The sequence below is a fragment of the Mustela putorius genome, unplaced genomic scaffold, assembly GCF_011764305.1.
Source record: "Mustela putorius furo isolate JIRA1106 unplaced genomic scaffold, ASM1176430v1.1 tig00003871_pilon_pilon_pilon, whole genome shotgun sequence".
Classification (NCBI taxonomy): Eukaryota; Metazoa; Chordata; class Mammalia; order Carnivora; family Mustelidae; genus Mustela; species Mustela putorius.
In genome coordinates, this window is record NW_025422023.1 from 14,263,076 (window position 1) to 14,287,562 (window position 24,487).

The following is a 24,487-nucleotide window of genomic DNA, read 5'->3' on the forward strand; positions in this document are numbered from 1 at the left end:
GGGGCCCCGGGCTCCTCCCGCTGGGTATCTAGGGGAGGCTCCTGGCAGACCCCCAGTGGCCTGAGGCCAAGCTGAGACTCCGCGAACCACCAGTCCTGGGTCAGGATGGGAGAGCAGGGGCCTGGCATTGTCGTGTGCCCTTGGGGGACATGGACCCTGCGGCGGTGCCGGAATGGTCCTGTGGCAGCCATCCCCAGCCCCACGTGAGACCCTCTGGTCACTGGGAGGAGGACACAGCCTGCCCTCCTGCCTGCCAGGCCAGAGAGCGGTGGCCGCAGCTTCCAACGTCCCCATCTCTGCGTTCCAGAGGGTTCGGAGACCTCCCTAAAGCCCATAGCTTGGCGCCAGTGCAGGGGAGACGGGCATTTTGCAAACACAGACTGAGAACACGACCCAGTGACTCAGTGGCAGGGCGCCAGCCCCACCTCACGCCAGAGGCCCCACCTTCAGCCCCCCAAAGCCCCGCCTTCACCCTTCCAAGCTCCATGAGGTCTTTGGTACCTTGGTCCTGCCTACCGTCACCAGGGGATGTGCTCGCCATTCAGACCTACCTTCCAGGCCTCCGCCTGGACCCCGTCCCCGCCCCCCGCCCCCGCCACATTCCCTTCTCTGCCCTTTTCTGAGCGTCTGCTCTGTGCCGGCAGCTCTGCCAGTCCCGGTGGGCCTGGAGCGGAGGAGCCCAAGCCGCACTTGGCCTGGCACACGGCACGCAGGGGCTTCTCAGCCAGCAGTCAGTTGCCTCACTGGCCGCGCTGAGTCCCGGGGGTGTTGCCAGCTCCAGCTTAAGGGAGCCGCCCCCAGAGCTGGCAGGGACCTTGGCCCGCCCCAGGCTACGTGCAATGGCTGCTTCCCTGGGACCGCCTGCTCCCTGCACCCTCGGAGCACTGGCGGCTCCTCCTGAGAGAGCAGCTCCTCTCAGGGCTTCCCTGTCCTGCCGTCAGCCCTTGGGGAAGGCCCTGGGGGCCTGGGCTCCCCGCCTCCTGGCATGGCTGCCCGCCCGGTGGGGCAGGGCAGGGGGAGGGATGTGGCCTGTCAGGCCGCCTGACTGTCTCTCTCCAAACCCGCAGGTGTACATGAACGCCGTGTGGCATGGCTGGGCCATCCCCATGTTCTTATTTCTAGCAATTTTGAGGTTATCCCTCAATTACCTCATAGCCAGGTAGGTGAGCAGCTTCCTTCTGCGTACGTGACTGGGAAGTCTTCTGACCACACACACAACCGTAGCACACCTGAGCTGGGGCTGCCTCACACGTGGGGTTTGGGGAGTGGTCCTCGGGGAGGCTGGGCTCCCGAGCCCCCAGGAGGACGCCCACCTCCACCTGGTCCGCGGGAGGCAGCAGGCGGGGCTCCGCAGACTCCCCAGCTCCTTTCTCTCGGGGGCCGGCAGGGGGTCCCCCCAGCAGCTCCTGCTCAGCTGTGACGACCCCAGGGACTTGCGGGGCTGTGGAGTCTCTGTGCCCTGGGAGGCCCCGGGACTTAGCGGGAGGGTCGTTGCAATCACGGAGCCCATGCGGCATCTTCTCTGTGCTAGGCGCGCTCCGGGGGGCTCCACGGGGAACCCCTCCTCCCCAGCTGCTTGGTCTGTATGCGGCAGCGGTGACCCCTGCTTCACGCAGGCCTGCAGTGGGCCCTAGCAGTCCTGACTTTTTTTTGTTAAGTTTTTATTTATGTATTTGAGAGACAGTCAAGAGCGGGCGGCAGAGGCAGAGGCAGAAGCAGGCTCCCCGCTGAGGAGGGAGCTGGACATAGGACTGCATCCCGGGACCCCGGGATCATAACCTGAGCCGAAAGCAGACGCTGCACCGACGGAGCCTCCCGGTTCCCCGCCGCAGGCAGATCTGTGCTTAGCTGTTGAGAAGTTCACACTTTCACATACGGCTTTCCCGGGTGCATCTCTGAGCCTGCTTGAGTAGGGTTATTTGAAAATGTATTTTGTAGAGAAGAATATCTTTACATACCCGGGAAGGGGTCACCTGTGCCCAGACCAGGCACGATTAGCTAAAGCACTCACCGTTATTTCTTCGCTGGCTTCTTCTGAAAGATCTTCTGTTCCACCTCTGGGCCCCCAGGGGAGGGGCTCCTGGGGGTGACCCTGAACTTTCCCTGCTCAAGAGCCAGGGAGCAGCCCTGCAGGTCTCGGCTGCAGACAGAGGGTTCCGGAGCCCTTCCTGTCCCGCACTTCTTCCCCGCCGGGAGCACGGGGCTGGGGACTCGATGTGGTCCGTCTGTGAAAAGCGCATGATGCTGTCCTTGCAGGGGCTGGAGGATACAGTGGAGCATCGTGCCTGAAGTCTCTGAACCGGTGGTAAGTCCTGGGAGGGTGGAGGTCTCTGTCTCCGCCCGGCCAGCTTCCCGGAGCCTCCGGGTGCTGCTTGCTAGATGCCCAGGGGACCCCTGCCTGGCAGGTGGAGGTCAGGAAGCAGAAGGCCAGCCTCCCCCACCACAGAGCCCTGGATGGCCACAGGCTGACCCCCAGCCAGCCAACACCTCGAGTGCCCCTCCCTGGCCCCTGCTTCACTGCAGGGGAAGCAGGTCCTCACCAGACCCGGGCCCTGGGCTGTCCTTACCCCTCCTGGTAGGGGTCATACGTTGGAGCAGGGAGAGGGGGTACAGGGGCCTCCCGGACCAGAGGTCAGTAGGTCAGTAGAGCAGGGATCAGCGAACTGTGACCTGCTGGGCCCCGGCATCCAGGAGGCCCTTGGGAGGTTCTTGTTAAATGAACTCAGACAAACAGGTGGAGGTCGTGCCCCCTCGCCTCAGTTTCCCTCCGTACAGAGTGAGGGGTGGAGGGCTACCGGATCTCAGACGCACCTTTGAAGATGGGCCGTGGAAGCGTGACCCCCTGCTGGCTCAGGGGACTGCCACTGCCCGCCTACCCTCTCGGGCACCGGGGGGGCGTCTGCCAGGACAGCCAGCCCCTCTGTGCGGGGGCAGTGCAGGACCCTGCTTCTGGGGCTGTGAGGCCTCTGGACTGCTTCTGTGAACCATTGCTCTGGGCTGCTGAATTCCGGTGGAAATTCTCTGTCCCCTTTGGCTGCAGGAGCCTCCGAAGGAAGACTTGACCGTGTCTGAGAAGTTCCAGCTCGTGCTGGATGTCGCCCAGAAGGCCCAGGTACAGCTCTCGGGCTCCAGCCCCGGGGGCGTCTGTGCGTCAGCCCAGCCCCATGGGGGCCCCAACCCCCAGAACCGCAGGCCTGGATTATCTGTGGTCAGCTGACCTGCCCGTCGATCCCTTGGCAGTGCCCACGGCCACGGTTGGCGGGAGGGTCTGGGCTGATGGTGGGCACCCTGGAGGGTGGAGACCTGCCAAGCCGGGGCCAAGCCAGCTGCTGGGAGGGACGTGGCCTGCGTCCGGCGTCCGTGCGAGTCCCTGGGCTTCTCGGGGACCCACCACCCCGTCCCCAGCCTGTGAGCGGCTGGGTGGGACAGCGGGGCTCTGCGTGCCCCCCACCTCCAGTTGTGGCCTCGCGGGGCGGCTATGCACCCCCCAGTGTCACCCTGTAGACGGGCCCAGGGCCCGTGGTGACCACGGCTTCTCCCCACAGAACCTCTTCGGCAAGATGGCTGACATCCTAGAGAAGATCAAGAAGTAAGTCCCCGGCCCCCAGCCCGCACCTTCGGGGGTGCGGCCCCGGTCCCGGCTGAGCCCCCCTCTCCCTTCCAGCCTGTTCATGTGGGTCCAGCCCGAGATCACGCAGAAGCTGTACGTCGCGCTCTGGGCTGCCTTCCTCGCCTCCTGCTTCTTCCCCTACCGCCTGGTGGGACTGGCCGTGGGTAAGGAGGCGCCCGGGCTGGGGTCCGGGCTGCCGCGCGTGCCGGGTTGGGGGGCGCGGGGGTCCCGGCCTGCCTGCCCTGGCGCCGCACCCGACGGCTCTCCGTTAGAACGGTGGAACTTGGGAGAAACGAAGCCCATCGGAACCCCAGAGCCGTGATCCTGGTTCCTTAAAATGAGCCTGTTCTCTGCTTTCAAGAGCCAGCCCCCGGCCGCACCCCGCTCCCGGCGAGCACGTGGGGCTGGGAGGCATCGGTCGTGGACCGCGGTCAGCCAGCTCGGAGCGCTCACGGGGGCCGAGGGGCGGGGGCCGCGGCCCAGGGAGGATGACGGGTGCAGGTGTCGTGGGGGACAGTGGCCTCGAGGCTCTGTGCAGTGGGGTCTGAGCAGAAGGTGAGCTTTCTGGATTCTGCTTTGGGCTGGTCAGGAGCAGCCCGTGGCTGGGGTGGGCTGGGCAGGGCAGTGAGGGGCCTGAGGCAGGCAGCTGCGTCGGGGTTGTGGAGCCCTAGGGGGACCCTGGTTGTGGTTGGAGCCCGACGCCAGGAGCTATGGCTGGACTGGATGGTCGGGGAGGGCTCAGGGTTTGCCCCGACGGGCTGGTAGGCCGTGTTGCCAAGTGGGGCCACTGGGGAAGTGGGGGGGGGGGCAAGCTGAAGACAGGGCGCTCAGAGCTTGATTTTGGGGTGGGCAGCGTGCAGAATTCAGGGAGCCACTGGCCGCAGGGCTGACTGTGCACGACGTGGCTTCTGCCTCTTTCAGACCATGGGATGGCACGGCAGCATAGCTTGAACACCCCCGTGGGTTTGCTGGAACCCCTGTACTGAACCCCTGCCTGGGGCTTCTGCAGGGTAGGGAGAGGGTGTGGGCCGGTGTGGAGGCTGCCCTGAGGCCAAAGCCATGGTTCTGAGGCTGCCCCAACCCACTCGGCCCACCTACCCCAGGAAGCTGCACCCTCCTCCCCAGGCTAGACCCTGAGCTCTGATTTCCTGCGGGGTCTCTGTGTCCCTGAAGTGGGCACGGCCTGTCTGCAGTGCAGGGGTCAGGGCGAGGGTAGAGGCTGGATCCGAGCTGTGACGTTGAGCTCGGGGTTCGCACAGGGCGGGGGCGGTCCCCACCTGCCAACCACCTCCTGGCGTGCCGCTGCGGCCTTGGTCTCTCGTTGGCGCCCCCCCGGCATGCCTTGTCAGGACAAGCAGTGCTGACAGACAGCATGGCCTTGGGGACAAGGACTGACACCAACCAAAGTGAAATGCCCTCAATCCTGTTTCTCGGGGGCCCGGGGTGCAGGGGGCGCCCGGCCGTGATGCCGGGCCACCAGATCAGAGGGCGGCTGGCTGGGGGTGGGTCCCTCGCACTTTCTTTCATGTCACCCTTGTGGGGTGGTAAGTGGTGGGCCCGTCTGTGTGCAAGGTGCTGTGGTCGGCAGGAGCTGCCGGAGGGCCCCAGGTGGCGAGACACTGAAGGGGACACCACGTTGGCTGGGTCACCTCACACTCTTGCTCCCCCTGCCCTGCGCCGGCCACACCTGGGTTCTGGGAGGCCGTCTGTGGGCCCTGGCCACAACGGGACTGTCATCTCCTGTCCCTAGGACTCTACGCTGGCATCAAGTTTTTCCTCATCGACTTTGTCTTCAAACGCTGCCCGAGATTGCGAGCCAAATACGACACCCCCTACATCATCTGGAGGAGCCTGCCCACGGACCCCCAGCTCAAAGAGCGCTCCAGCACCGCCGTGTCGCGCCGGGTAGGCTGGCCTCGGGCGGGGCCCACACTTGTGCTCTCTGTGTGTGGGGAGGCTGGTGTCTTCCTGATCTCGTGGGGCCCTTGAAGCAGACAGAGTACGGCCCCCGCTGCCCGGCATTGCTGCTTTAGAGCGCCCCACGGCGCCGGGTGGCCACTGGGGGAGGCTGTGCTGGAGGCCCTCTCCTGCCTCGAGGCCCCTCAAATCGGCCCCCAACGGACTTGCCTGAGCCATGCTGTCCCCCAGGCCAAGGGCAGGCAGGGTGCGGGGGGCTGGTCACGTCTGCCCAGAGCTAGGGGGCCTTGGGAGGAGGGAGCCGTGGGAGGTACTGTCTGGCCCTCTGTTCCCCAGCTCAGGCGCGGGCCTACCTCGTGCCCACAGGCTGGCATGGGGCCTGTATTTTATTCATGGTAGAAGGGCTTCGTGGGTGTTGGGCCCTGGGTCCCAGACTCAGACACAGAGGATGAGCTGGCCTAGGCGCTCTCAGGGTCTCAGACGAGCGCGGGAGGTTCTGGGTCCCATAGGACTCCTGGGGAGGTCTGAGAAGGTTTCCTGAAGGAGGTGACGTCGGATCGCTGTGTTGTGTGAGTGTCGTCTGAGGACAGGGTGTCCGGTGACCCAGCAACGGGAGGGCAGCTCTGGGTCAGGTGAAGGTCAGGTGAAGGTCACTCTTCCCAGGTTCTGGGACTGCAGAGCTTGCTGGGAGCCCACACTTGGGAGCGGCGTGTGGGGCTCTCTGCACACGAGCAGGGTCGTGGTGCGCTGGTGGGCGAGCTCTGGTCGTGCAGGAGGAGGCGGGCCTAGGGAGGAGGTACAGAGGCAGGCAGCCTGGCTCCCTGCGGGCGTGCGAGGGGACGAGGGGCTCATCCTTGCCCTGGGGTGATCAGGACAGGGCCTTCCAGGGGTTACCATGTAGCGCTGGCCAGCCTCGGGAGAGACAGAGCAGGGGAGTGAGGACGTGGACTTCCTGGAGGTGGAGAGGGGGAGGGGGACCCCGCCACAGCGTCTGCGTGCAGCTCTGCTCAGCCCCCGGGTGTGAGCTCACGTCGCGGGGACCCTCTTTCTCCCTTCTCTCGGTCACGCGTCTGTCTGTCATCTCCTTCCTGGCCAGCTGTCAGGGTCCGACAAGGTATGGTGTCCGTGTGGAAACCCCTTCTCTGCGGGGACCTGATGCTGTGCATTGCTGTGTTGTGACTCTGTTTGACCTTGAACGTCACTTTCCGTGGGCCGTGCCCCGGCCGGTTCCGATTTCCGAAATGTCTGGGATGGCCTCTGTGCGGAGCACCTGGCGGCCTGGGATGCAGACCGCGTGTGCTGGGGTGCAGGTCCTGGCGCGGCCCTCTGGAGTGGGGGCGCCGCCAGGGGAAGCAGGGCTCCTGGGCAGGGGCCCGTAGGGTCTGCACCCCGCATCCGGACATCCGCGCCTGCTGCTCGTCGCCGTTTCCAGCTGGGCAGGGGCAGGCGGGGGGCTGTGTGCGTCCCTGTGCCCACCCGCAGCTGGCGTGAGTAATGGGGATCGCGTGTGCTCTCGGCAGCTACAGACGGCCTCGTCGCGGGGCTGCGTCTCCAGCGCGCCCGCCGGCCTCAACAGAGATGAGGACGCCGGTCGCCTCCACGGGACCAAGAAGGGCAGTTTCCACGAGATCTTCAACTTGACAGAAAGCGAGCGCCCGCTCGCAGGTGTGTGTGCGCAGAGCCTGTGGCCCGCCCTGGCCCTTTGGGGGCTCCGCCTGCGCTGGGGCCGGTGGCCAGGCCAGGCCCTGGGGGCCCGGGAGGGCTCTGGGCAGCAGGCGGGAGTTGCTGGCTGTGCTCCTAGGGCGCCCGTCTCATCGGCCGTGGATGGCTGAGCTGCGGGAACTCAGAGGGGCCGGCCAGGACCTGGTGGCAGGCGGCTGGGCCCTTAGAACCACGTGGCGGGTCACAGTGCATGACTGCCGGCCATGGAGAGCTGGGCTTTGACCTCGTCCTGTCCCCCCTCCCTGCTAACCCGGGCCATGCAGACGTGGCCCCTGAGTGTCGAGGCGGCGGCTCTGTCCGTCTGCACCACGTGAGCTGTGTGCTCCTCGGAGGGGACGGAAGCCCGCGCCGGCTCCCACACGGGAGCAGATACCCGCTTTCTAGGAGAGCAGAGGGCAGCCTGCCTCCCGCTGTGGGTGTTCTTGGTGGCTGGGGAATGAGCTGGCCTGGCCCCGGGGAGCAGGGCTGACGGACCCCATCCCTCCCTACTAGTGTGCGAGCACGGCTGGCGCTGCTGCCTCATAAACCGGGACCGCAAGATGCCCACCGACTACATCCGCAACGGGGTTCTGTACGTGACGGAGAAGTGAGTGCCGCGCAGGCCCTCGGTCCCCCGTCTCCCATCCTTGCTGTGGCGGCTGCGCCCTGGCCTCCCCAGCTCCTCTCGCTGAAGGGCCAGGCCTCAGGGACCGTGCCGGCTCTAGGGGGATACCCCAGGATGCGGGACGCCGCCAGCCTCAGTCGCCCTCTCTCAGAGCGCCGGCTCTGTGGAAAGTGGGTGCGCGGCGGCGGCTGGAAGGGGCGCTCTGCCTGCCGCATGGGGACCGTGATGGCAGCAGCCCGGGCGGGCGTCCCCGTGCGGTTGCTGGGTCACATGTCTTTGTTTCTCCTCTTATAGTTACTTGTGCTTTGAAAGCTCCAAATCCGGTTCTTCCAAGAGAAACAAGGTCATCAAGCTGATGGACATCACGGACATACAGAAGGTCCGTGTGGGTCCTCTCCTACCCTCTTCGGGTACCCCTCTCCGGCTGCGGAGGAGAGAGGCCGTGGGGCCGTGAAGCCGGTGGGCTTCGGTTGGAAGGCAGATGTGTTCGCGGTGAGGGAGTGGTGCCGTCGGGAGACGTGGGAGTGCCTGTGTCAGGCTCCCCTTCTAGAAGGTCTCCGTGCAGAGCCCCCTAGCTCCCCTCGGAGAGTGTCCGCATACCACGGGCTTGCCCCCGTCCTCATGGGTCAGCGCCAGGCGCCCTCCCACAGATGGGGAAGGGGAGCACAGCACGGTGGGCCCGGCCGGGTGCCCCAGCCCCCACTAACCACTGTGTATCCGCCCCTTGGCCCTGAGATGCTCCCCCCACCTTGGGTGTGTCCTCGGCCAGTGTCCCTCCGAGCGTCACTTGGACAGGGCAGGGCATGTGCAGTGTCCCCTGCCTCCAGCGTCTGAGCGTCTGGGACACAGGCCAGCCTAGGTGGGGAGTGGCCGCAGCTCGCTGGCACGTCAGGAGCACACCCCCCTCGCGCCCCCCCCACCCCCACCGGAGAGAGATGCAGCGGCTGGGACAGGAGACGTTCCCCCGCTCCTTAGGGAGACCCCGTCTCACTCGGGCCTGCTGGGAGGGGTGGGATAGGGCATGGGCAGGTCTGGATTCTCGGTCATGAAGTCGGTCTGTCCTCTCGTGGTCAGAAAGGCAGGGTTTCATGGGGCTGGTTGTCTGTGGGCCCCTGGGAGAAACGTGCCCGGGGACAGGTCTGGTCCTGATCCTGGGAGGGCTCCAAGCTGACCATGTGCCATCACCCCTCAGTACAAGGTCCTCTCTGTCCTCCCGGGCTCAGGCATGGGGATCGCTGTGTCAACGCCTTCAACCCAGAAAGTAAGTGTGGTGCGGGACACCGGGCCGTGGCAGAGAGGTAGGGGGTGCGGGTCTAAATCCCTGGGACACGTGCAGAGCCGCTGAGCGGCTCGGGACCCGAGGGGACCCCCTTTCTCTTTCCCTCGCTGTGGCCGCAGCAGCCTCCTGCCTCTGCAAGTCCGGTCAGGTTCAGGGCCGGGGCCCCAGGGAGGAAGGGAGGGCCGGGAGGAGCCAGTCTCTCGCTGCAGGTGGGCCTGGAGCCCGTGCGGGGGCGTGGGGGGGTCTGCCCTTGGGCGCCAGACCCCATGGGGCCCTGCTCAGCCTGGCTGTGCAGGGTCAGCACGCGTCTCCGCCCCGCCAGCCGCTGGTGTTCGGCGCCATGGTGCACAGAGACGAGGCCTTCGAGACTATCCTCAGCCAGTACATGAAGATCACGGCGGCCGCGGCGGCCGGCAGCGACAGCTAGTGTCCATCCACCTGGGACGATGCTGGAAGGCTTTCGTTTGGTTTCTTGGTTTATTTTTGTTTTTTTGGTTTTTTGTTTTTTAACAATTTGATAGTGGAAAAACAGTTGGACATCCTCCTGATCTTTCGCAATAATTCCCCTTGACCTGTGGTTTTATTGTGTTCACGCTGCGCTTCCCGGACCCCTTTGCGCGGGGGTTGCGGCCTCGGACGGCGCCCGCCCGTCCCGCAGGGGAGGCGCGTCCCACGCACACACGGACACAGAGGGCAGGGATCCTCGGAGGCCAGCGGGAAGGCGGACACTCAGGACACGCCTGTGCCAGCCGCCGCCGAGTACAGCCGCCGTCCCGCTGCCCTGGACGGAGAGCCCGCGCCCGCCGCGCCCAGCCCTCCAGAGGCCGGAGCGCTTGCATGCTGAAGCACGGCTGTGAGCACCGGCGCCCTCTTCCTGGGCATGAAGGACATCGGTGAGGAGCAGCTCGGGGGCGCCTCCGCCGACCACCCTGGGCGGGCCCGTGGGTCTCACTCCTTCCTGTAGCGAGGCCACCTACCACGCGGCCTCAAGTGGGGCCCAGGACAGGGCGCGGCTCGGTCTGGCCTACGCTCGGTGCCAACCATCCACAGGGGCCAAGGAGCCACCAAGGCCACTGGCCATCTGGGCCCTACTAGCCACTGGGAGGCCAGGAGTCGGCAACCCTCATGGACAGGGAGTGGCGTGCAGGCAGAAGCACATCTTTCCCTCCCTGCTCTGGAAAGCAGACCGTCGGCCGGGGCTTTCGGGGCCCTCTGAGCGCGGGATGCTCTCAGACGAACGTCAGCCGCAGCACGGCCAGGTGTGGCTTCGTGGTGACAGCCTCCAGGGCTGGCAGAGGAGTGCTCTGGGGCCCAGGGGCGGGAGCGGCCTGGATGCACCGTGGGCCAGGCTGGCCGCCGGTTTGCCATGGGAGCTGTGTGGGGCCACTCGGGGGCTCCAGCAGTGGGGAGTGACTGAGTGGAGCCCAGAGGCTGGGGGCCGGGTGGTCTGCGCCCCTGACGTCCGGCGGTGGGAGCGAGCCACCCCCGCCCGGCGCCTGCCAGGGCGCTGGTGGCCGAGGCCGGGGGTTGGGGGAGGGGTCTGTCTGCAGGCTGCATTGGGGACAGGCCTGTGACCTTGGGGAAGGACAGGCTGAGGTTGTGGCGGCCGCGCCCGCCCCCGGCCAGCGCTTCCAACTGGACGGCGGCTCCTCGGCGTGCCCTGCGTCCCCTGGGTGTCCTGGACATTGTTGTTTTTTGAAGAAACAGAAGATTATATTTTTTACAGAGAGCAAGCTGTTTTTCTTATTTTTGTATCATTTTTCAGATGTAATTTTTACCTTTGCTCCAATCCTAATTTGCTGGTTTGGGTGAAGCCCGGTGGCCTCGCTCGCGTCCTCCTTCTCGGGGGGCCACGGAGCCACACGCCACGGCCCAGGCCGTGCTCCCAGGGGGCCGCGCTCCCAGGGGGCCGCGCCGACCAGCCTGATGAAGCACACAGCCCGCGCCGGCCGGTGAGGTCTGAGGGCACCCGCGGCGCCCGCCGCCCCGGTCTGCCTGGCGCTGGCGTTCACACAACCCCGCAGGCCGGCTTCTCGTCGGACCGAAGGCAGAGCCGCTCTGAGTCCTGGCTTTGGCTCCCACTGTGGGCGCAGGGGGACCAGCTCCCATGGGCCCTGCAGAGGCCTCAGGCACCCCCGGGGACCCTCTCCCAGGGACCCTCCCTCAGTGCCTGAGGCGAGGGGGGACAGGCAGATTCAGGGGACCCTCTGGGAGCCGCTCACACCCCTCCCTGGGGCTTGGCATGGGGCTTGCCCTCCTCAGCAGAGCGGGTGGTTTGGTTCGAGTCCCTTCTGAGGAGAAAGGGAGATGAAAACTGACCACGTGCGGAGCACGGCCCGGGGCGCTGGGTGGGGGTACGTGGCCCCCGGGGGCTCCCCGCTGCCTGGCAGAGAGAGCCCGGGGTTTCTATCAAACTGTGTAAATCTGGGCAGATGTTTAATTTCTATGACTAATCACTGAACTAGTGTGAATGTTACATTTTTAGGTCCAAAGCTCAAGTCTGTTTTGGATCTGTAAGTAACCGTTCCTGCTGTCACTCTGTTCCACAGAAGGGTTGTACTGTGTGAAGAACTGATGAAAAACTCTGTAACAGTTTTTTAAGAAAACTTTGTTTGTTTAAAGAAGTCTTGTATAAATTATAATTTTTATTTAAATAAACCTCAGATGCTTTGTGCTCCGGGGAGGGTGGGGGGTGCTTGGCCTCCCCAGCGGGGCCCCTGTGCCTTGTCGGCAGCTGGAGGGGGGCAGGCTGGTTCCCCTCCTGGGGGCCCAGGATCACCGTGAGCACCAGTGCTGGAGGGTAGCAGGGGTTTGGGATCCGAAGCAGCCCGGGGCATGGAGTGTGGCAGGAGGCATGGGAGCAGACATTGAGGGGAAGCAGGGGTCCAGGTTCCCAGAGGCTGGAAGGCCGGTTCAGCGCATCCAGGGCCTGGCACTGGGTGACAGGGCAGTGGGCCCATCACTCTGCCGGGACATGGAGGAGCCTAGAAAAGGACCCTCGGGGTTGGGGTGCAGGTCCTAGGCAGGACTTCCCTGGGAATGGTAAGCATCTCTGGGACCAGGTGCAACCTGGAGCCCTCCCCCCTGGGGTTTGGGCAGAAGGGTCCCCGGTGGCCCCCGTGGCTCAGCCAGTCGAGACACTGACAGTGGAGACCAAGGGATGCAGGAACTGGCCGACATCTGAACCCACCAAAGTCCTGTGTGGAGCTGAGCTGGGCACAGTCAAGGGCGCAGCCTCCTGCCCCCGACACCCACAGCTTGACCCAGGTCCCACGAAGTGAGCGGGAGCTGAACAGACATCAGGTCTGGGGGGCTGGCCCTGCGCTCGGATGAGCCCCATCCTCCCGTTCGTCCGTTTGTTCGCTGCGGGCAGTCTCAGGGCTGGGACCGCGCTGTGACAGGCCGGTGGTCCCTGGGGGCCAGGTACCCGGTGAACGCTCTTGGGACTGCACAGCCCAACAGGTAAGGTCTATGAGCTCCCAGCCCTGTGGGGACCCCTGTTCTGGGGAGGGGGAGGGGTGAGGAGGAGCCGGAGGAGGTGGCAGGGACCCCTCCGCCCCCCTCGCCGATGGGGCTCCCTGTTTGCCTGTTTTGTTATTTAATGTGTCCACAAAGTAGCAGAAATAGGTCTCCTCACTCCTGTAAGAGCTCCCCGGGGACCACATTTGGTAGAATTGGTTTTGTCTGTGGCCGGTGTGTTTCCTCTGGTGGGTTTACAGCAGTCCTCTGCAGGGGGCGTCTCCTGGCTTCACCCGGGCACCGCGAAACCAAAGGAGGTGCCTTGGTGGCCCCATGGTTTTGGGGCCTTTATTCTTGGGAGCCTGAGCCCCTGCCAGGCTCCCACAATCTGTCCTGGCCGCAAGACAGAGGAGCAGCCGCCCTGGCCTGAGGAGGGTCTGGGGCCCCAGGGGACAGGAGCACTGAAACACTGGCTCTCATCAAGTGCAGGCACCTGCTGCTGATGCTGAAACAGCGTTTAGTGAACGGGGCGGGGGGATCGCATGTGGCCCAGAGAAGTGTTGCCATCAAGTTGGGGACCGAAGGCGGTGGTTACCGCTGTTCGCCTGCAGGAACCAACCTGCAAAGCTGACTCCTCATGCATCCCCTGTGGCGGAGGCTGGAGTAGGGGCCGGCAGCTTGGGGCGGGCGGCAGGGGTGATGGGGGCGGGGGGGTGGGCGGCCACTGCCTGCGGCCTTATGACCCAGCAGGGATCCGTGGGTTCATCCAGGAGGCCCTGCCCTGCGGGAGTGTGCAGAGGCAGGAGGTGGGGGGCCCAGGGGAGCCATCCAGCCCCTGAAATCAGCCCCCCCATGCCGGAGCTGGGAAGCCCACCCCGTCTCCTGCTGGGTCCCAGCACCTCCACAGCCGCGGGCTGGCATTGTGTCGGGGGTGCAGGGCTCCCAGGATGCTGGCGGCAGAGGTGGGGGGCAGGTGCCTGGGGACCCAGTCCTTTAGAGGGAGGCACTGCTGTCCCTTCTGTACGGGGAGTCAGACCTGGCCCAGATGGGGGACAAGTGGGCAAGGTCCTGAAGCTGGAGCGACTCAGCTCTTCCCACTCGTCGGTGACAGCACTGTGGGAACCCCAGATCTAGAAATAAGGGCTTTTTTAAAGATTGTATTTATTTGACAGAACACAAGTGGGGACAGGGAGAAGCAGGCTCCCTGTGGAGCGGAGAGCCCAAAGCAGGGCTCGATCCCAGAACCCCAAGATCACGACCTGAGCCAAAGGCAGACGCTTCACCAACTGAGTCTCCTATGCACCCCACGCAGGATAAGTTTTCATAGTAAGAGGCACAATTTCTGGATTCCATATGATACACTTAAAAAAAATCAGATTTCTATGTAACAAACAAAAAAAATTTAATCCCAAAATACAGTTTGCTAGGAATATACCTGAACGGTTCAGATACTGTGGGAAACTAGGAACTGTCAGAAGACTCGAGTAAGGCTTTATGAATGGGAACGCGCTGCGTTCCTGGACTGGAAAGCTCAGCCTCGTGATGAAAACGTCTTCTCACAATGTGCAGCGTGAAGCAGCGGGATCCAGGAGACACGCAGCGTGACTCCTTTCAGGAGAACAGCAGCGCCTGCCGGACGAGGCCGGACGACACGGGGGAGCGAGTGTACAGGGAGAGAACCCTGCTCCTGCCGGTTCAGGTTCCGGGGCTGTACACCCCCGAGCACGCGGACGGCAGGCAGGGCAACCGGACAAAAGGCACACGTTCTTATTTGATGCTAAGAGCTTCTTTTGTTGCTGTTCATGGAGACCTTTATAGAAAAAAGTCAGAAGACCCAGAGAAGCAGTTAGATCCTGGGGCTTCTTAACAAAACGGCAACAAACTTGTGAAGATCGGACGAGCTGGATGAGGGTTTTGGGCTTCTGAGGTCATAGGACGGCACTGAGGGGTCTCAGTGGAGAAGTGAAAGAAGCTTAAGGTTTGTGCGGACCTAGCTCGGCGCCGGCGGTCCCCGCGGTCGGCTCGTGCGGACCTAGCTCGGCGCCGGCGGTCCCCGCGGTCGGCTCGTGCGGACCTAGCTCGGCGCCGGCGGTCCCCGCGGTCGGCTCGTGCGGACCTAGCTCGGCGCCGGCGGTCCCCGCGGTCGGCTCGTGCGGACCTAGCTCGGCGCCGGCGGTCCCCGCGGTCAGCTCGCGGCACCTGCCCGCGGGGAGGTTTGATCCCGGTTCTCAGCAGATGGGTGGGGGTGCAGAGGGCGCCTCTTGAAGTCTTCAGCTCGAGACAACCTTATGCCCAAGTGGCCTGTCTTGGGGTGGCCTGTCCTGACCCCCTCACACGGGTAAACAAGGGAACGGTGCACCGGAAACGGGTCCCCTACAAGGGGAGCACGGGGACTTCGGGAGGAAGTTCTAGCTCTTGGCCTGGGTGACCCCGTGTCCTTCGTTTTATTCTTGTTCTATACACTGTTACATGGGTGGGGCCTGGGCGTCTTGGTCGGTCGGGCGTCTGACTCTGGAGTTCAGTGCAGGTCATGATCTCGGGGTTGTGGGATCAAGCCTGGGGGTTGGTTGGGCCCTGTGCCCAGCGGGGAGTCTGTCTGGGGTTCTCCCCCTCTCCCTGCTCACGTGCACCTGCTCACTCTCAAAACAAGTGTGCACAGGCGTTTTCACGAAACATGCTCTGCTTAGAACAGAACAAGAATTTATAAAAGAAAACCAAACTCTGCCCAAAGTAACTTTATTTTTGTCTTCTCAAACATACCAGAGCAAATACGCCATTTTCCAATCTTGAAACCAGCAAGATTACAAGAAAGTGAAGCCACCCTCTCAGGCCATACTTGCCCGTTACCCAGGATTGTACCAGAGCAGTCGCCCCTGCCCCCGCCCCCGAGCCGCAGGGACCGCCCACCAGGTGCCCACCTGGTGCGGAGAAGCAGGAAAGCGTCAGAGCATGATGGCTCCTGGTGTTTTCGCACTGATGAGTCACCAAGGAAGTTAAAACACAGACTAACCCTTCTAGATGGCCCTAAGTTTTCACTGACCCACCACTGGTCCAGGTTTTTCTTCACTACCCTGGAGTCCAGTGGTTGTGGGGACTTCCCGGAGATCTGAGCCTCTCGCCCCTGGGGGAATGTCTGAACAGTCCTTCCGGACTGCGTGCACATCATCGGGAACTCCCGGGGCGTCCCGACCATCACTCGGGCCCCGAGAACGGCCCCAAGGCCTGCAGTTCTGGACTTGGGCACGCGGCCAGCCATGCAGGAAGCCGGGGACAGGGCCGGCTCTCAGTGAACAGAGAATGCTCACCGTGGCCCGGACCAGTTTCCTAAAATGGGCAGTGGATTGTAGGACAGGCCAGAACTGTTTGGGGAAAGCTTGTGAAGGAACCCGTCCCACAGCGTGGTTCTGCGCCCTCCCCCGGGCCGCTGCCCACGCACAGAGCTGCCTGCCTGTCCTTCCCACCAGCAGCGAGCACTGGGGATCAGAAAGAGCCCGCGGGGACTGACTTTCCACACCCAGACGGCGCCCGCCCAGGACCTGCTAAACCATTGCCTTTGTACGATGACGCAGTGACGTGGTCTACTGGAAAGGCCACAGGGAAAGCTCGCTTTGGTGTGACCTGGACGGGACTGAGATGGAGTAGGAGATCGCACGTGTGCTCCAGACACGAACACCAAAATGAGATGCGACCAGTATCGGATGTCTGTGGGGCGAACAGGACCAGCTACTCCTCCAAACGGCCAAGCGCCGCCCGGGACAGTCAGGCCGGCTCCGTCTCTGCAAACCAGAGTCCAAGCCGCAGCTTCTATTTCAAATAAAGCTATTTTCGAGGCGTCTTCCACATACCTAATGTGAATACAAAGGAAACAAGGCCAGAGTGCCGACGAGGGACCCCGGGGACCAGGGTCATACCTCCAGGGAACCCCCGCCGCTGGGGCTCTGGTGCAGCCGCAAACATTGCGCTAACTATGGGGACACCACTTCCCGCTGACAAGGACGTTTGCATAAACACATGGAATGAAGCGTGAAGAAAAGCCCAAGTCTGGAGCATGTGCGGAGACCTGGGGCCTGCGGCCAAGGAGCCACAGGAACGTGGGACCCTGGGACCCAGGGACCCACCCTCAACAGGGCGAGGCCGCTCGGCCCGAGGTGAACACAGTCCACACAGCGGATCGTACCCCTTGCGCGCCCGCCTCCTCCCACCACCCCACGAAGCCCTCCCATTACCCACTGGGTTGCTGTGAAGCGTGGGTCCTCTCCGTTTAAAACGGACGCCATGTCAGAGCTTGCGACCCTTCTCACCGCCGGCCGACTGCCCCAGAGGCACCAGCGTGACCGAGGCAAGGGCCGGGACTTTGCAGATACAGGGTCTCTCTGTCAGTGTCCTTCTTCCTAAGACGGTCCTGCTCCGAGGTCACCGGAGCCGCTCGGGACACACCCGGCCCAGTAAGCGCGTCCCGAGCCCAGGTTCAGATGAAGATAACAGGAAGGCGACCCAGTGTTCCAAAACCTGAGCGCGCACACGCGAGTCCGTCCGGTGGAGAGGGTCGGTGAGCTGCTCGACACCTCCCGTCCAGATGCTTGGACCTCACATCCACCGTCCCTAAAACGACTGTGACAGAGCCACAGGTGGGCCCCTGGAAACCGCCATCAGCCTAAAATCTAAGAAGTCAGAGCCCCAAACTGACAGGGGCCATTGGCAGAGGCCAGTTCTGTGAAATGTGGTCCACAGGCTCACAGAGAGCTGAAAAGGCCGGGAACGTTCAGGGATTTGCTGACCAAGTAGTTTGTCTAAAATCAAGATCTAACTATCAAAAATAAATTTCTAAATTTAAATGTATATATCAACGTAATTGGTCTGCAGGAATTTTCTTAAATGACTTCGCGCTTCCTGAGCACGGCGAGGCGGGCGGGGCGTGAGGGCGGCTCAGTGGTCCGGCTCCTTCGTGTCCTCCTCGATCCCCCGCGCGAAGAGGCGAACCAGCTGACAGTGGACCCTGCAGAGACAAAGGGCCTCACGTGACCCCCCGTGACCCCCTGGCCCTTGGCCTAGCAGCTGGTCGAGGGTGGAGGGACCTGGGGGTCTCCTCATGGCTGGCTCTGGGCCCGGCCCCGCAGGGACAGCCAGGGGTGCAGAGTGACTTACCCACGCTCTTCAGAGGCCTGTCTTGTAAAGGGCGCGGAGGCCCCGAAGGCCAGGTTCGACACCCGGCACCCCCTCTTCAGCAGCGTGACCACCCCCAGATGGCCATGTTCCGAGCTTTCAGGGCCGCAGGGAGGGCTCCATGCGGGGTGGCCCCCCCATGTGCAGGATATCCGGTCAGCCGGGATGAAGGAGCGCCACCGCAGCCCCAACCCAGGGGTCCATGAGTGGCCGAGGTGCCCCAGAGACCCCTCCTTCTACAACCATGAGGATGAGCACCGAGGGGCTCAGGGGTCCGCGTGGTCCCCACCAGCAGGGCCACCTTCCCCTCTACTAATGATGTCACAGCCTCCTCTCCAAGATGTTCAGTAAGAAAAACTCCGTAATTGGGGCATCTCGGTGGCTCAGATGGTTAAGTGCCTGCCTTCAGCTCAGGTCATGATCTCCAGGTCCTGGGATCGAGTCCTGCCTCGGGCTCTCAGCTCAGTGGGGAGCCTGCTTCCCCCCCCCCCCGCCCCACCACTCCCCTGCTCACACTCTCTCGAGCTCTCTCCAAAACGAGTAAATCAAATCCCTCAAGGAAAAAAAAAACCTAAGTCACTTACTGCTCAAACATGGTAATGATATCAAGATACAGACCATATGCTTCCCAAAATAATGCTGTTACTGGTTTTCAAAGTTTCCCGCATTTTAGTAAATCCTTAAGCCAGCATCACAACTAATTCCATGTCTTTAACTGGTCAAGTTAGAAAAGCCGAGTCCCTGTGCAGACAACTGTCCCGGCGGCTTCTCCTGCGGCCTCAGGGCGACCACCCCAGGGAGGCTGCTAGCCAGACCCCCAGCTCCGGCCACAACTGAGGTCCGCGGGGCTGCTGGCCCATTGAGCAAATGAAGGAACGCGTCCTGCTGTGACGTCCGTGGGGACAGCAGCCTCCTCCCCAAAGTAGCCGACGGTGCCTCGGGGGCAGACAGAATGGGGGTGCGGGGGACACGGAGCCCCGGGAGACGCGCCTGGGCACGCACCTGACCTCGATGCTGGAACTGCTCAGGACCTCCCCGTCGCAGTTCCAGGAGCTGTTGGACACGGGGCAGCAGCAGGGCGGGGAGTCGCTGCACACGGGCCCGAAGCGCGCCTTCCCCCTCTCCTTGAGGTCGCTGTCCTCGTCCTCCATGTGCTTCGACAGAAACTGGAATTTCTTCACACGATAAACTTCAACAAAAGCGAAGTCAAACTACCGAGAGACACAGAAGGGGGTGGCGTTGTTCGGGTGCCAGGCCGAGGAGGCCGGGCCGTGGGCCGCCGTCAGACGCCCGCCTCCCACCGTGGCCGCAGCGACGGGCACTTGCTAAAGGGTTCGGGCGGGGCGGCTCAGTCGGCGGAGCGGCCGGCTCTCGGCTTCGTCTGGGGTCACGATCTCAGGGTCGTGGGATCGAGCCTCCCGCTGGGCTCTGTGCTGAGTGGGGATCCTGCTGGACAGCCTCTCTCCCTCTCCCTCTGCCCCTCCCCTGCTCCCTGTCTCTCTCGAAAACAAGTAAACCTTAAAAAAACAAACAAAAGCATTCTGGTGGTTCCTTAGCTGTAACTTGTACAATTCCTTACCTTTTATAAACGCTAGTTTAAAAGCCACATGAGAACACCATTAGAGTAGACCTTAAGCACTATTTAACAAAAAACCACCCCTAGATCTTACTAAAATCAGAGACACACCCACAGCCACGGGCCTCCGGATGCTGCGAGGCGCGGGGTCTCCCACGGCTCACCTGGTCGCACTGGTTGGTGTGCCTGACCAGAAACCGCAGGAAGTTGAACCGGGAGCATTTCCGGATAAGGATGAGGTCAGAAGAGCCGTCCCCCAAGTGCGCGGCCGGGGAGAGGCCCCGGGGGGTCCGGGGACAAGCGCAGGACATGTTTGTGGCATTGATGGCCAGGAACTTCCCGCAGACCACCTTCCACTCCTCCACCTCCTCTGAAGCAGAAAGGGGTGTTGCGGACGGGACGTTGGGGCGGGCGGGCATCCTGAGACCCTCGCCACAAACTCCCCCCGCGATGGGCCCCCTGGCACCAGCACCAAGAATCCTGTGCCGACCGCCGGGCCCAGAGGGTCACCAGGCAAAACACGGAGCAGTTTTGCTGGTCCTCACGTGGGGACTTCTGGACAATTTCAAACACAGACCGATCGCAAGCGTGGCCTGCGAGCTATTTTCACATTTTTACATGGTCGGAAGAAATCAAGAGAAATCCGTTGGGACACATGAACCTGCTACGGAAGCGAACGGCGCGTCCAGAGTTTGCCGCGGCGCTGCGTCCCTTCCCTTGCAAGTGCCGGGCAAAGCCCAAAGGCGCACAGGTGGGTCGCAGGAGAGCTCGCTGGGCCCCGAGCACAGCACTATGGGGAACGGGAGCCAGGCTGGCATACAGGGCTGGCCGGCGGCCGCTGTCTACTGCCTGCGGGAGCCCAGGAGACAGGGAGGTGCAGAGCGGCACCCACACGGGGACAGACGCGACGCCCACACGGGGACAGACGCGATGCCCTCCAGGACTCGGAAACGCGCGGCTCTGCCCACGGCGTGACAGTGGCTGATGCAGAGACGTTACCCGTGTTCTCCAAACCGTACAACGACTTCTTCTGCTCCTCCTCCAGCTGCTGCCTGCTTTGCCGGCACACGAAGCACCTGAAAGACAAGGACGTCACCACCCTTCCTGAGGGCGCAGACACTCGGCGGGGACACAGGGCTGCGGGAACTCTCCTGGGACAGCAGGCTCGGTCTCAGAGGCTAACAATATTTCCTTTGCACGCCAGTTTGAATTCTCCAGATTAGACCTTGTGACAGTGACCCGTGTCCTCCAGTCCTGCTCTAACACGGGTAAGCGTCACACGAGCAGGGCGCATCCTACGAGGCTGGGAAGCTGGCGCCCGGAGCCAGGTCTGCGCGGCCCCAGGTTAGCGGAGCTCCAGCGGGAGCAAAGGCCAAGAAAGGTACAAATTCCACGGCCGGTAATACACTGGGTTTCCGTGTTCGGTGATACACTGGGTTTCCGTGTTCGGTAATACACTGGGTTTCCGTGTTCGGTGATACACTGGGTTTCCGTGTTCGGTGATACACTGGGTTTCCGTGTTCCCGTCGCTACCAAGCAAGTGGACGACTGGGAACTCCACGGTTAGTGCGGACGGTGTCTGCGGTCCCGGGGCCCAATGGACTCCCTGTCCCCCGGGGTACGAGGGTTTACGCCCCAGATGAGCTCAGCAGTCTGCTTGACGACGCGACGGCGGAAGGAGCTTCTGCCTCTAACTGTTCTGATCTATGGTCTCGAGTCCCTCACTTCAAGGAAGGGAGAAGCGTGGGGACGCGGGACCCCAGAGGCCCTGCGCCGAGCTCCTCCATCGAAACTAGACGATGCCACACACCCACGACAGGGAAACAGCCCCAAACAGTCCCAAACGCCACGTGTGCAGAAACGCACGGAAGGGGGTGCTCACCCCGCCCGGCAGGGCTTCCTGTCCCGCGGAGACCCCACCGTGTGTCGCGCCGGCAGAAAAGATACCGTCCCTTCGTAGCAGTGATGTGACAGGAAGGTCTTCAAACCTGAGAACAGAGCATGAAGGAGTCAGCCCAGCATCACCCCCGGCCACGCCGCCCCACGCCACCAGCGCCTCCTGGGAGCCGGCTGACGGGATCAGGGAGGGCGCCTGGTCCCCAGGGCTGCCCCCGACAGCGGCCCCTCCTGGCCCGCCCGCAGGTCACTGGCGGCTGCTGAAGCCCCAGACGTCTGCACAGCCTGAAGGAGACGCTTCCAAGGGCGGAGCCCCCGGATCCCGTCAGCTCCTCTCAGGCTATTGGCCCACACCCTGACGTCCTCCAGCCTCGGCTGCCCAGGGTCACCCAGCACAGCTCTGGCATCTGGGAAGAGCTCTGACGAAGGTCACGGCAGCACTGGGCCCAGAGGACGGTGGCCGGCCTCGGGGCCGACTGCGGGAGCCGCCCGTTCTCAGCAGGCCTGGCCAGCCTCAAGAGGACCCCTAAGAGTGAGGCAGGAACCCAGCTGGCTGGTGCAGGAGTCCCACAGGACACGAGCATGGGGCCCGGGTCACAGTGGGGACCATGCCGTGTCCTGGGAGTGGAACAGTGACACCATGCCCCACATCAGATAGCAGAGGCCACGGTCACATCCTGCATGATGGGCACAGCACTGAGCGCCCCCGCCCCAGGCCCCCGCCCACTGTGCTAGCACCTGGCATGTGGCTGGGCCCCAGGATACACTCAGTACCCACGTGTCCTGTGCAGAAGCCACTTCTAGTGGCCCCCAGTCCACCTTCCTCCCACTGCCCATCCCCCTGCTTCTCCCCCCGACACCCCCGCACCCCGCTCCTTGCTAATGTGAAGGGTGCACAGCCGGAACCCTGCAGGGCAGCCTCTCCCCGGACGGCGGTGACCCGTCTCTGCCCGTCCTCAGACCACGTGCACGTCCCACGGGCCGAAGACGTCAGCCTTCCCTCTGCCTCAGAACCACCTCGGGGCATTGCGGCGTGTCGGGCTCCAGGTTGGGGAGGAGACATGTCCCCGCGGAGGGGCGACTGTGGGTCGGGACGAGGCCCCACGTGCTTGGGGCACACGGCCAGCTCGGCAGCTGGGAGTCAGGGCCCGACGTTGCTTTCCCGGACTCTGGTTTATCCGATAGTTCTTCAGGGCCCGCACACCTGGCCTTCCGCTCTACTTTTAACTTAGCTCAGTCTCGGCGATGCCTCATGCCTGGCAAGTTACTGTCCCTTTCTCTCCCAAGACAACGGCTCATATGTTAACACCTGCGATGCTTCGACTGGACCTAATAGAGATTCGCCCAAAAGTGAACTGGGGAGGGCCGTGACTAGACAAATGGGACTGATCAAACTCGGCCCCGGGGCCCATGTGGGCGGCAGGTGTGGCCACCGGACTGTGCACGTCAGACACCCCTGACGGGAGCAGACCGGCCTGTTCTGCATGGTCTGCAGCGGATTTCCAGTTCCCGCCAGTTCCAGCTCTAGGGCCGAGGGTGGGGATTCTTGGGGTGCGGGCCCTGCCCCTCGGGCGTCCCGAACCCGTGGGACAAGCGCCTGCGGCTGCGGGCCGTGGAGAGTCGGCGCAGCGCCGGAGGTCAGACGGCCTCACCTGAGAAGTCGTATCTGGCGAGGCCCATCCAGCGCTTCTTCTCGCTGTCCTTGATGATGTCTCCGTAGAAGCCGTAGCCCAGGAGGGACACGGAGTACCGCAGCAGCGCGCCGTGGTGATGCACGGACGACACGTCCATGGACAGCGAGTCCCCTGCGGAGGGAAGCGGTCCCCGCTCTGGCGCCACACCCCTCCGGCCCCGGATGGGGCCTGGCGAGCGTGTGCCAACACGGACGACCAGCACGCGGGGAGACGGGGTGCACCCCGGGGGGACTGGGCGCCCGCGCGTCACTCTAATGACAGAATTTAATGGACATTTCCAAAACAGGTTTGGAAAGACGTCCTGTCGGGCCCCAGGGAGCACGTTCCGGCTGCAAAAGGGGGAGTTGCCCGCGACTGAAACGGACGATCATCCACGTGCCCCTGGCCAGCAGCACTTGCGTGGCTTCGGGTCTCACGGGAGACGCACGGTGGTCGGGGAGGGAGCCACGTGCTGCGGGGCCGGCGACCAGCAGCACGGACAGCCTCCTGCCCCGGGGGCCGAGCACACAGGTGCCCGGGATACGCCACGTGGAAAGAGCGTCGCAGGCATGTGGATTCGGGCCTGGGCAATGTCCCGACAGGGCAGGGGCCGCGTCGCAGACAGAGCAACAGAGAGCAGAACGTCGGGCAAACCTGGGGCATGCTGGGGCCAGGGGTCAGCCTGGGCGCACACGGGGACACGGAGGCAGCAGCCAGGTCACAGGGACGCCGGAGGGATCCGAGCCGGGAACCACGGCCCACACGGAGCCCCGCAGGCGGGAGGCCCAGGGAAGCCCACAGCCAGCCCCGGCCCGGAGCGTCCCCCGCGGTCAGTGCCCGCGGGAGGACCTACCCACGATGATGTGCAGGGCGGACGTTTCCACATCGTTGGTGCCCACCGTCGAAAAACACACACAGTCTGTCGACCCTAACGAAGGAAAAAGAAAGGGAAGGTCTCTGATGGCGTCGCAGCAGGCTTCCACGGGGCGGTCGCGCTTCCTTCTGGCCTTGGATGAAGAAAGGACACGAGGACTAAACAATCCTCGTGCCAAGGGAGGCCTGGCCGTCTTGAGAGGAACTCGTCAGACGTGCTGAGACACCCACACGACCCAGCTTTCTCCTCATGGAGCTCTCGGGACTGCTCCTCGGCACGCCTGGGGGCGCAGAGCGCCGGACACGGGGGCGGGGGGTATCGCTGCGCACTCTGCACCGTGTGTATGTCCCCCCTGCACGCGCCAGCGGCCCCAGGACCATGGGCACCTGCGCAGAGCCGTCAGCGGCGAGAACGTGGACGCAGAGTGAGGGCAACCCGCGAGGTCCCCGCAGAGGCCCGTGGGAGCCCATGTCCTGACGACAGCGCCTCCCCCCCCCCCGGTTCCACAGAGCGCCCTGGGGCCCGTCGCCGGTCAAAGACGCACGGCAGCCACCACCTGACAGACGGGAGGGGACCCCCCGGAACTCGGCGAGCACAGGCCTCCCACGGACGTGCTCGACCGTAAGCTGCGGGTGACCTCAGGGCACCTGGCGAGGGCCAGGATCGCCGGGCGTGGTGATGGCGCTGGGACCCTCCACACCTCTGTCTTCCTTC

The 24,487-nt window shown here is 63.7% G+C and overlaps 2 protein-coding genes across 4 annotated transcripts in view; one reads left to right on the plus strand and one right to left on the minus strand.

Annotated features, from left to right (window-relative positions):
* The window catches only part of LOC101681509 (GRAM domain-containing protein 4), a 60,700-nt gene extending 48,910 nt beyond the window's left edge, over nucleotides 1-11,790 (plus strand). For all 3 annotated transcript variants that reach the window (XM_045067093.1, XM_004775444.3, XM_004775441.3), the window contains exons 9-19: nucleotides 1,068-1,159; nucleotides 2,257-2,305; nucleotides 3,041-3,112; nucleotides 3,546-3,589; nucleotides 3,665-3,774; nucleotides 5,361-5,515; nucleotides 7,048-7,192; nucleotides 7,742-7,835; nucleotides 8,148-8,232; nucleotides 9,046-9,114; nucleotides 9,455-11,790. In XM_045067093.1, the coding sequence (XP_044923028.1) occupies nucleotides 1,068-1,159; nucleotides 2,257-2,305; nucleotides 3,041-3,112; nucleotides 3,546-3,589; nucleotides 3,665-3,774; nucleotides 5,361-5,515; nucleotides 7,048-7,192; nucleotides 7,742-7,835; nucleotides 8,148-8,232; nucleotides 9,046-9,114; nucleotides 9,455-9,559 (1,020 nt within the window). In that variant the 3' untranslated portion in view covers nucleotides 9,560-11,790. The remainder of the gene's footprint in view (nucleotides 1-1,067; nucleotides 1,160-2,256; nucleotides 2,306-3,040; nucleotides 3,113-3,545; nucleotides 3,590-3,664; nucleotides 3,775-5,360; nucleotides 5,516-7,047; nucleotides 7,193-7,741; nucleotides 7,836-8,147; nucleotides 8,233-9,045; nucleotides 9,115-9,454) is intronic.
* Nucleotides 11,791-15,311: 3,521 nt separating this feature from the next.
* The window catches only part of CERK (ceramide kinase), a 39,575-nt gene continuing 30,399 nt past the window's right edge, over nucleotides 15,312-24,487 (minus strand). Inside the window, exons 7-13 of the mRNA XM_045067094.1 lie at nucleotides 23,753-23,827; nucleotides 22,879-23,031; nucleotides 21,213-21,318; nucleotides 20,330-20,406; nucleotides 19,495-19,700; nucleotides 18,757-18,965; nucleotides 15,312-17,587 (exon numbers count right to left, since the gene is read on the minus strand). Coding sequence (XP_044923029.1) covers nucleotides 17,518-17,587; nucleotides 18,757-18,965; nucleotides 19,495-19,700; nucleotides 20,330-20,406; nucleotides 21,213-21,318; nucleotides 22,879-23,031; nucleotides 23,753-23,827 — 896 coding nt within the window. The 3' untranslated portion in view covers nucleotides 15,312-17,517. The remainder of the gene's footprint in view (nucleotides 17,588-18,756; nucleotides 18,966-19,494; nucleotides 19,701-20,329; nucleotides 20,407-21,212; nucleotides 21,319-22,878; nucleotides 23,032-23,752; nucleotides 23,828-24,487) is intronic.